The 11,817-nt window shown below is 40.6% G+C and overlaps 1 protein-coding gene across 1 annotated transcript; it reads right to left on the minus strand.

The window, feature by feature from the left end:
• Window positions 1–2,845: 2,845 nt before the first annotated feature.
• LAMP3 (lysosomal associated membrane protein 3) lies at window positions 2,846–10,436 on the minus strand. The gene is made up of 6 exons (XM_060767439.2): window positions 10,140–10,436; window positions 8,468–9,210; window positions 8,121–8,243; window positions 5,285–5,342; window positions 3,675–3,842; window positions 2,846–3,360 (listed from the first exon to the last, which is right to left on the minus strand). Exons 1-6 carry the CDS (start codon window positions 10,186–10,188, stop codon window positions 3,221–3,223), a joined length of 1,281 nt encoding a protein of 426 aa, XP_060623422.2. The 5' UTR covers window positions 10,189–10,436; the 3' UTR covers window positions 2,846–3,220.
• Window positions 10,437–11,817: the final 1,381 nt, after the last annotated feature.

Here is an 11,817-nt window from a genome sequence, read left to right on the forward strand (position 1 = left end):
GGGAAAGTGTATATTTGTGATTTTTCTATATCAAAATTTCTAAGCAGCCTTATTAAACGCTAGATAATAAAGAAAACTGATAGGAAGAGCATCAACTCCTTTGTAATGAGCTCATAGAGGAGAGTTCTGTGGATAATTATGGATGGCCAAAATAACCAATAAATAACCAATAAAGCCATTACTAGAATTAAAGATGACTAAATTGAGGCTACCTATACAATAATAATAATAATAATAATAATAATAATAATAATAATAATAATAATAATAATGCAGAAATACGATCAAGGCTCTCAACACCTGGGCCATCCCCATCATTAGATACACTGGTGGGATTGTGAACTGGACACAAGCAGAGCTGGATGATCTGGATAGAAAAACAAGAAAACTGATGAGAATTAACTACTCATGACACCTGCGTAGTGATGTTGACAGAAAATCAGGAGACAGAGGGCTTCTGCAAGTGAAACAAATGGTAGAAGAAGAGAAACATGCACTGGCAATCAAGAAACATGTGAAAGGCAGTCAAGAACCAACATTGAGGGAAGTCAATAGTAGTAAACTGCTTCAAGTGCAAAAGACAAAGAGGGAATAACCGTAAAAACACAATCCAGAGCAGAAGAGAAAACTGGCAAAAGAAGGCTCTCCATGGATAGTTTCTGGCAAAAATCGAGAGCCAAATTGACAAAGAAAAAACATGGCTGTGGCTCACAAATGGAACTCTGAAAAAGGAGACAAAAGAGGGCCTGATTCTGGCAGCCCAAGAACAAGCAATTCGAACCAATGCCATCAAAGCCAGAATTGAAAAGTCGACAACAGTTCCCAAGTGTAGACTCTGCAAGGAAGCAGATGAAACAATAGATCACATCCTCAGCTGCTGCAAGAAGATTGCACAGACAGACAACAAGCAGAGGCATAACACCGTTGCTCAGATGATTCATTGGAACTTGTGCCAAAAATACCATCTGCCTGCAACAAAGAACTGGTGGGATCACAAGCCGGAAAGAGTTACAGAGAATGGACACGCCAAACTCCTCTGCGACTTTCGGATTCAAACAGACAGAGTTTTGTAGCATAATACTCCTGACCTCACAATCGTGTTAAAAAACAAAGTATGGATCGTCGATGTCGCAATCCCAGGTGACAGCAGGATTGCAGAGAAACAACAGGAAAAGCTGTTGGATTTGAGGATTTAAAGATCGAACTGCAAAGACTCTGGCACAAGCCAGTCAAGGGGGTCCCAGAGGTGATCGGCACACTGGGTGCAGTGCCTAAAGACCTTGGCCTGCACTTAAACATAATCAGCGCTGACAAAATTACCAACTGTCATCTGCAAAAGGCCACCTTACTGGGATATGCACACCTTACTGGGATATGCACAGTACATCACACAGTCCCAGACACTTGGGAAATGACCGACATGTGATCCAATACAATAGCCAGCATAGTGACTTTGTTTGCTGTGTACTAATTTTATTGTGTTTCAAATAATAATAATTACTATATCTCTATTGCAACAAGTTCATTCTGAACATTCCCTCTTCTCTTCTATCCCTCTCCAATTCATAATATACTTTAAAAATACATTTCTGTTAAATCTCTTACATCTCTATTATTCAACATTTTCAACTGGATATTATTATAATGGTCTTTATCTAATTGTTACTCCAGAATTTCACTTGATCATTCAGAGGTTTAAAATGTGACATTTTGACACATTTGACACATGGTTTACATGTAATGTCAAATAAGGCCCCTTCCACACATTCATATAACCCAGGGCCCTTTCACTCAGGTAATGTGGGATTTTCTGCCTTGATATTCTGGGATATAGGGCTGTGTGGAAGGGCCCAATATCTGCTTTGAACTGGGTTATCTGGGGGCCCTTCCACACAGCCCTATATCCCAGAATATCAAAGCAGAAAATCCCACATTATCTGAGTGTCGACTCAGATAACCTTGCTCAAAGCAGATACTGTGGGATTTTCTGCTTTGATATTCTGGGATATAGCCCTATATTCCAGTTCAAAGCAGATAATTTGGGATTTTGGATTGTTGTAGGTTTTTTCGGGCTATATGGCCATGTTCTAGAGCAGGGGTCCTCAAACTAAGGCCCGGGGGCCAGATACGGCCCTCGCTCAGGGTCAACCTAGGTCTGAGATGACTTAAAAGCACACAACAACAACCCTATTTCATCAGCCAAAAGCAGGACCACACTTCCCATTGAAATACTAAGTTTATATTTGTTAAAATTGTTATTCATTTTAATTATTGTATTGTTTTAAAGTTTTATTTGCACTACAAATAAGATATGCACAGTGTGCGTAGGAATTAATTCATATTTTTTTCAAATTATAATCTGGCCCTCCAACAGTTTCAAGGACTATGACCTGGCCCTCTGTTTAAAAAGTTTGAGGACCCCTGTTCTAGAGGCATTCTCTCCTGACGTTTCGCCTGCATCTATGGCAAGCATCCTCAGAGGCAGTGAGGTCTGTTGGAACTAGGAAAATGGGTTTATATATCTGTGGAATGACCAGGGTGGGACAAAGAACTCTTGTCTGTTGGAGCTAGGTAAGAGTTCTTTGTCCCACCCTGGTCATTCCACAGATAAACGTCAGGAGAGAATGCCTCTAGAACATGGCCATATAGCCCGAAAAACCTACAACAACCCAGTGATTCCGGCCATGAAAACCTTCTACAATTTGGGATTTTATTCAGCTGTGTGGAAGGGACCATATAATCCAGCTAAAAGCAGAAATCCTGGGATCAGATCCTGGGATACAGTGCCTGTCTGAAAGGGTCCTGAGTTTTCGATGGAAGTGTCTCATTCATATAATTGCCATACGTCAAAGCCATCTTAATAGCAAATAATAACTCCTATTCCCCAATTCTGAAAGTATATTTATTGAAAATATGCTATTTAAAATCCCAATAAAATAGGAGTGAATTTTTGATTAATTTAAAAAAGCGTCCTTAAGGCTCTAACAGGCTAAAGATATTTTAAATTAGTAACAGTTGAGAACTAAGCAAAAAGCAGGATACCAGTAGAAATAATGACAAAATACATTCATTTTTCAAATGCATGTGCAGAAACAACTTCAGGTATGCAACATAATTAATATATCTTATAACAGTGACAGCTGTTGCCAAACAAGCAGAATCTTCCATTCATCATAATTCGTATTATCCACATCCTGTAGTAAAATCAGTGTTCAGATTTTCAGATACTCTCATATCCACTGATTGGTTTTCTTCTGTAGATCACGCAGGTGACAAGCACGATGATAAATAATCCGACAAGACTGAGGCTCACGGTGATGGGTATCAATTTCTTGTTTCTGTCGAGGGCACACATTTCCGCTGCAATTGAGATAGAGATAATAAGGCAAGATGTTCAAGGCGTAAATATCATAAGCTTTCACAAAAGTTATTTGCCCAGAAGAGTACAGCTATTCCCAAACCTTCTAACTGCCATTTATAGAGTTGCCATTTATCCAGTTTGAATTGCTCAATGGGTAAAATTAAAGTTATTGTATAATCATTTGCAATTCTTTGCAACTGGCTACTGCATGGACACATTTACTTTCACAACAGAGCTGGAAGGATCATCTGGACTACAAGTCTTATCATCCCACAAGGGAAATCCTTAATTTGGACACAATGGTGATACTGACCTGTCCCAAATGTGTCACCAATATAATCGAAGGCTTGAAGCTGAGAATTAGCAACCAGCAGCTGAAGATCCTCAGACATGTCCAAAGTTTGTGGGCTGGTACATTTAAAGCAATTCCCCACTTGAACGGAGAAAAGCTTATCACTTTTCATTCCAACATACGGCACACCTGAAGCATACAATAAACAGAGCTGTCAGATTGCTTTGCTGTTGGGCTTGTTTCCTTGGCTAACAACCAAGTTGGCACGTGATTGAACACTCTCAAGCTTGATCTACAGTCCTATACCATTATTATTTTATTTATTTATTTCAAACATTTTTACCCCGCCCTTCTCAACCCCTGGGGGGACTCAGGGCGGCTTCCAATTGGCAATAATTCAATGCTGCATCATAAAATACAAATAACAGATATAACAATTAAAACATGAACATTCATAAATAAAGATTAAAACAGTATACTTACACTCTGATTAGCTATTGCCAGTCTCGTGGCTGTTTAGCTAGCCATATAATAATGATTACTCCGCTTAACTTATCCAAGTCCTCTTCCATGTCATAGTCAACATTATCAATTGTCCTTTAACCTGATTGCCCAAAGGCCTGGTCCCACAACCACATTTTAACCTTTTTTCTAAAGGTGAGGAGGGATGATGATGACCTAATTTCCCTGGGGAGCAAATTCCACAGGCGGGGGGCCACCACCCAGAAAGCCCTGTCCCTCGTCCCCGCCAAGTATGTTTGAGAAAAAGGCGGGGCCGAGAGCAGGGCCTCCCCAGAAGATCTTATTCCTCTATCTCCTGTGCCATTAGACTTGCACTTTGAGGAATAAACTTGAGACCAAAAATAACAAACAAACACTTTAAATTGTTGCTAAGTTTAATAAAAAAAATAATTAATTTGTGTTAATTCTATGTAATGTAACTATATGAACATAATGTTGTAAGTAAACTTCTGGTTTGTAAGGTAGTTCTTTTATTCACCTCTACCGTCTACCTTTTATTTTTCATTGGTTTGGGGGGGGGGCATGTCAAAATACTGTTTGCTTACACTTGGAAATTACCTCAGGCCAGCCCTGCTTGAGACACTGGGTTGCTGTGCATTTTTCGGGCTGTTTGGCCATGTTCCAGAAACATTCTCTCCTGTCGTTTCGCCCACATCTATGGCAGGCATTCTCAGAGGTTGAAGGGTCTGCTGGAAACTAAGTAAGTGAGGTTTATATATATATGGAATGTCCAGGGTGGGAGAAAGAACTCTTGTCTGCTAGAGGCATGTGTGAATGTTGCAATTTGCCACCTTGATTAGTATTTAAGGGCCTTGGAGTTTTTAGTCCTGGCTGATGGCTGCCTGGGGGAATCCTTTGTTGGGAGGTGTTAGCTGGACCTCATTGATTCTTGTCTGGAATTCCTCTGCTTTTTTAGTGTTCCTCTTTGTATAGTGTCCTGCAAGGCCTGAGGATGCCTGCCACAGTTGTGGGTAAAACATCAGGGGAGAATGCTTCTGGAACATGGCCATTCAGCCCAAAAAACACACAGCAACCCAGTGATTCTGGCCATGAAAGCCTGTGACAAAACTTGAGTCAGCTCTTAAACTTTAAAAAAGGATGGCACCTACCTTCAGAAGGTACTGTTAAAGTGGCTTCAATCAAACTGACATAATATTCCTCTCCAGTCTGTAAATAAAAAGTCAGAAAGACAGACAGAAAAAAAGATATCTAATTACATCAAGCTCTTGGTATCCACTAGACCAGGGATCCTCAAACTTTTTAAACAGAGGGCCAGGTCACAGTGCCTCAAACTGTTGGAGGGCCAGATTATAATTTGAAGAAAAAAAAAGAAAGAATTCCTATGCACATTGCACATATCATATCTGTAGTGCAAAAAACACTTAAAAACAACACAATAATTAAAATGAAGAACAATTTTAACAAATATAAACTTATTAGTATTTCAATGAGAAGTGTGGGCCTGCTTTTGGCTGATGAGATAGGATTGTTGTTGTTGTTGTGTGCTTTCAAGTCGTTTCAGACGTAGGTTGACCCTGAGCGAGGGCCAGGTAAATAACCTTGGAGGGCCGTATCCGGCCCCCGGGCCTTAGTTTGAGGACCCCTGCACTAGACCCTTGTGAATACTCAAATCCATGTATGAAAAGTTGCATTACATTACCTGAAATTCAACATTCTCTAAAACCTGAAATGGCTAAGAGAGTGACATCTTTGCTTTGTGATGGTTCAGTATATACAAACTCAATTATTAAAATATTGTGTGCAAAATAACCTGTAGGCTATATGTATATGGTACATATGAAGCATAAATGAATGTCATTGGGTCCCATCTCGAAGATATTTCAGGTACATACATGCAAATATAGGTAATCTAAAATCAAAAAATATGCCCGATATTAGAAAAACATTTAACTCCAAGAATTTCAAATGAAGGATACTCAACCTTTAATTTGATCCCACTTTAAATGCCATGGATGCATTTGATGGAATAGTGGGCTTTATAGCTAGAAGGATGGAAGGGATAATGACTGATAAACCTGGACCAAACTGCTGTAACTGTATAGTGTGGAAATCATAATTAAGCCACCCTTCATTAAATAATTATTTTGTTGTATAACTTTCCTTTACTCAACTGAAAGCCAATGAGGAGATACTGTGTCTAATTAGGTTGCATCTAATGAATATGCATCAAGCCCCTGAGATTCCGACAGGCAAACATACGCATATATTTCAAAGAGTACATAAAAGCCTTTACTTCTGTTTATGTATTGTCTGTCCTTGCTCATTGTATAACGGCATTGAATGTTTGCCATATATGTGTTCTGTAATCTGCCCTGAATCCCCTCAGGGAGATAAAGCAGAGTATAAATAAAGTATATTATTATTATTATTATTATTATTATTATTGACACAAAAGCACAGTATGTCACAGCAAATGAGATCTGTATGCTGGATTTCGTATCACAAAATCACAAGTCGAACACTTCCCAAGCGTCTAGGACTGCGTGATTTATTATTATTATTATTATTATTATTATTATTATTATTATTATTTGAAACACAACAAGATGAGTCCACAGGAAACAAGATCACTCTGCTGGCTGTTGTATCGGATCACACATTGGACACTTCCCAAGTGACTAGGACTGTGTGATGTATCGACAAATAATGCATGCAAATCCCAGTAGGATGGCCTTTTGCAGCTGGCAGGTGGTAATCTTGTCAGCACTGATTGTGTTTAAGTGCAAGCCAAGGTCTTTAGGCACTGCACCCAGTGTGCCGATCACCACTGGGACCACCTTTACTGGTTTGTGTCAGAGTTTTTGCAGTTCGATCTTTAAATCCTCATATCGTGTCATTATTATTATTATTATTATTATTATTATTATTATATCGTGTTGTGTTGTTGTTGTTGTTATTGTTATTATTATTATTATTTAATATGGCAGTTGGGCATTGACTTTATCATCCCAATACCTGCTTTGTTCTTGAAGCATGAGAGGAAGGCTTAGCAAACTCAAAATTTTACTTCCGCGTCTCCTCTGCAGCCACTTTATATGACTCTCAACTGCACAAGAGTTAACTCAGGATCTTATTTCAGTTAAATACTACTGTTCTTTTAAGAGTAAGAACAAATAACCAAAGTAAACATGTGAAACTTGAGTCTTTATTTGAAAATCAAGGTGTTGGATAGCGTGGCCATCATGGAAAGCGAGTCAAGGGTCCTTTCTACATAATACCTGCTTCTGCTACGTACATTTTATCTCCCATTTCTTGAGGAAATGTACACAGCCGCTATCATGTGCCACTTTGCTTGGCCCTTGTTCAGAATTGTGTATTTGTTGTGAGTACAGTAGAGTCTCGCTTATACAACATAAATGGGCCGGCAGAATGTTGGAGAAGCGAAAATGTTGGATAATAAGAAGGGATTAAGGAAAAGCCTATTAAATGTCAAATTACATTATGATTTTACAAATTAAGCAGCAAAATATCATGTTTTACAACAAATTAAGAGAAAAAGCAGATCAATACATGGTGACTTTATGTAGTACATACTGTATTTACTAATTTAGCATCAAAACATCGCAATGTATTGAAACAGTTGTGGATCCGGGTGGGAGGCAGACTGTGTTGGATAATAAGGAACATTGGATGAGCAAAGGTTGGATAAGTGAGGCTCTACTGTATATCACATTTCAAACTGCATTCTTTGGCAGTGTAGATGGGGCCTTAATTGCCCCTCCATTTTAACCACTCAAATCCTGTCACTAAGAGTCATATCTGTAGCCTGTTGTCATGCAGAAAGTGATATATACAGCTGTGGGCCGGGGACCCTTCCATGGATCACAGGTCTCACAGATGAAGCCAAAGCAAAATGTTAATCCAACGACTTTATTTAGATAGGATTTTAAATATTTCCTTGGAAACCCCACATAATATCCTTACCTTGCGAAAGGTAAAGCTAATGAAACCACCTTGGAAAGAAATTTTCAGTACTGATAGCAAAGCTCCACATATTCCAGTTGTTTGTGTGGCATTTGGATCGATGTTGAAATATTCCATATGGTTCTGTGAAAGAGGAATTAAGCAAGGACGTTAATTCCAGCAAAGACTGATAGATCATTTCATTATCTAAACAACAGCAACAAGAATGACAAGATCTAACATCACTTAGGTATATGTTACTTGACATATAATAGCTATGGCAGGTTTCTGCCTCACGGCACATTTCTGCTTTGGAACAAGCAATGTCATTTAGAAGCAAGGGAAGGCTGGTAAAAAGCATAACTTACTGCATTTCTGTTTTTAGCAATCAGGGTCAAGCCCATCAATGCTTTGATGCAAGCTGCAGTTCCATTAGGAACCCGATACGTCCCAGTTGCAGCTGGAGAGAGCTTAGGAGCAGGAGTTGGCCCAACTGGAGTTGTAGGCTTTGGAGCAGTGGAAACAACGGATGCTATGTTCTTGTGGGCAGCACCACTTGTTCCTTTAGTTGCTGGTTGTGCGATGTGGATGTGACCTGTTTCAGACACCGTCTTATTTGTATTCGCCGGTCGGATAAGAGTTGCAGTCTTCTGAGTTTTTGGAGAGTCAGTCTGCAGAGTTGTCATCTCAGTAGCTAATGTTTTCCTATTGTCTGTATGACTTCTGATCTGATCCCAAAATGGCTCAGTTTGCCTTCCTGATCCCCTGGCAACAACTGTAGTTTTTACCACTGTGTATACTGTATGCTGACCAGTTGATTTTGCACTTATCCTCATGGGATTGATCGTTGCTTTTGCCTGTGTGTGGTCTATAGTTTGGTTGGATGATGATGGCATTGGTTTGGCTGTTATCGCTTTTTCTTTCTGCATTGAATATGCTTCTTGGTCAGCCGGTTGTGCAATTCCATGAATAAACGGTGTGGAGGAAGCTTCTACCTTACTGTGTGGAGGAGAGGTGAAAGGATGGTTGGAAAGAAGCAGCAAGGAGTTTAGTTGTTGGTCTGTCTTGGCTTTGCTCCCATTATTCAGCATTTCCCCACAGCTGAACAGTGCTGCAAGACATCAGAAAATGGGTTTAAATTGTATTCCTGTAATCATACTGGGGGAAAAAAACTGTCTTGGGTGGCTTTACACTATAGAATGAATGCAGTTTGACACCACTTTAACCACCATGGCTCAATATTATAGAATAATGGGAGTTGAAGTTTGGTAAGACACTAACCTTTCCAAACCCCCAGTGGCGCAGTGGGTTAAACCACTAAGCTGCTGAACTTGCTGACTGAAAGGTTAGCGGGTGAGCTCCTGCGGCTAGCCCCAGCTTCTGCCAACCTAGCAGTTCAAAAACATGCAAATGTCAGTAGATCCAGCGGGAAGGTGATCACACTCCATGCAGTCATTCTGGCCACATGACCTTGGAGGTGTCTATGGACAATGCTGGCTCATTGGCTTAGAGATGAGCACCAACCTCCAGAGTCGGATACAACTAGACTTAATGTCAGGGGAAACCTTGACCTAAGGCACTAACGCTATTTGGCAGCAAAGGCTAAAGACCTTGTTAAACTATCACAAAGTTATCAAAAGGATGAATCAGAAGTAGTCAGAAGAACTTCAGACTACATCCCCAGAATGCCCCAGCTATGCTCATAAGTTCTGGGAACTCTAGTTCAAAAATAACATTCTCCAAACTTTAGGGGAATTCAGGCTAAAACTAATGTCTCCAAGTCTTGGTGGCTGTCATCTTCAAATCCCTGTATCAAGAGTTCCTTTCATAGCTCTGTAGTGTAGGGATCTCCAACTTGCTCAGACTTCTTTGTAACAACAATCTATGCCTTTTTAGCATTTTAATTACAGAGCCATTAACATAACAGAAGGACTAGAAACTTGATTATTGCAAGCCTCTAATGCCTACCTAAACATACACTGGTAATAGAGCATACACTCCTTATTATATCCTGACAACTGCTCAAATCCCTCTACTCACCATTGGCTGTGATTAGAAGACATTCCACAAATAGATTCTCCCAGATCATGGTGAATGGAGACCAGAGGCTAAGAAACAGTTTAGAGACCCTGTAAAATGAAAATAATAATTATGGCAGAAGACTAAGGGATTATGGCACACTCTTTGGTTGTTAGGGTGCCGCAGGAATTCTTGAAGGTTGTGTCCCAATAGGCTTGCCCTTTTGCCAGACAAGAGGTTTGCTGTTCCCTCCTGAAGTGCTCCCAGCAAAGGGGAAGCACAGCTGAAGAGCTGCAACGTTGAGAGCTATGCGGACAGCCCATAAGTCACATGCCAAACAGCGAAGGGAGTGGGTGATCGAGACACCCTTAAACCATGTGAACAAGTGTAAAATTTGTTGGGAGGAACTGAAAATGAATGCACAGCATAGATGTCTTGTCCAGGGTATTTAAGATATTTTTGCTCCCAAAGCTCTGGCAACCATTCCATTTACTCTCCCAGGCAGTGATCCAGTCCATCCAAGTTAGCTGTGTCCATTCTAGAAAGTTGCAAAATAGTCCCTTAAACTCCATGAAGGCCATTACAGTAGACCCACCAGCAACTTACCCTTCTGAATATGGACTGTGCTGTAAAATAGGCACACAGAAGGAGAGGACTAACCTTACTTACTTACTTACTTAGGCGATCCCTCATTGTCCAAGTAGGATTGTCCTCCAAGATCAGTGTACTGGTGATGGATCCGTAGGTGACTGTGGAGCCCTATTCTTGATCTGAATCGTCTCCCACAGTGAGGGCATTGGTTTCCAGGTGGAAGACGGTTTCAGTCAGGGTTGGCTTGACGTGCCTTCCTCTTGGCATATTTCTCTCTTTCACCCTCCATTCGTGCCTCTTTGAATTCTACAGCATTGCTGGTCACAGCTGACCTCCAGCTGGAGCGCTCAAGGGCCAGGGCTTCCCAGTTCTCAGTGTCTATGCCAGAGTTTTTAAGGCTGGCTTTGAACCCATCTTTAAATCTCTTTTCCTGCCCACCAACATTCCGTTTTCCGTTCTTGAGTTCGGAGTAGAGCAACTGCTTTGGGAGACGGTGGTCGGGCATCTGGACAACGTGGTTGGTCCAGCGGAGTTGATGGTGGAGGACCCAATGCCAGTGGTCTTTGCTTCTTCCAGCATGTTGGCATTTGTCCGCTTGTCTTCCCAAGAGATTTGCAGACTTTTTCGGAGGCAACACTGATGGAATCGTTCAAGGAGTTGCATGTGACGTCTCTAGATAGTCTATGTCTCGCAGACGTATAGCAGGCGTATATCCCTGCTGAGCTTGCTTTCCAGGTTCTATACAAGTTGATGGGCAACTTGTATATTTGCTGTTCCTTCGCAGGGTTTGCAATCTTTAAACTGGGCAGCTGCTCAAAGAAAATACTGTTTTACTGCAGCATTTTATTGTTTTATTGTTGTAAGTATTACCAACAGTGGCCTGTAACTCAACTGCTACAAGCAGTTGTAACAACTCTGTGAACAACTCTCCAAATTACCGTGGAATCTTAGGTCTTCTCTATAACTCACAAGGAGAAATTACCTTTAATCGAAGAAAGATAACTAGGCTCTTGTTTCTCACGACTATGTGGAAAAGGTGAAAGAGACAACACTCCCAATCTGGTACACGCGTCTTGCCTATGCCGATGGAACAGGAGAAAGTCGACAG

This window comes from Anolis sagrei, chromosome 3, assembly GCF_037176765.1.
Source record: "Anolis sagrei isolate rAnoSag1 chromosome 3, rAnoSag1.mat, whole genome shotgun sequence".
Classification (NCBI taxonomy): domain Eukaryota; kingdom Metazoa; phylum Chordata; class Lepidosauria; order Squamata; family Dactyloidae; genus Anolis; species Anolis sagrei.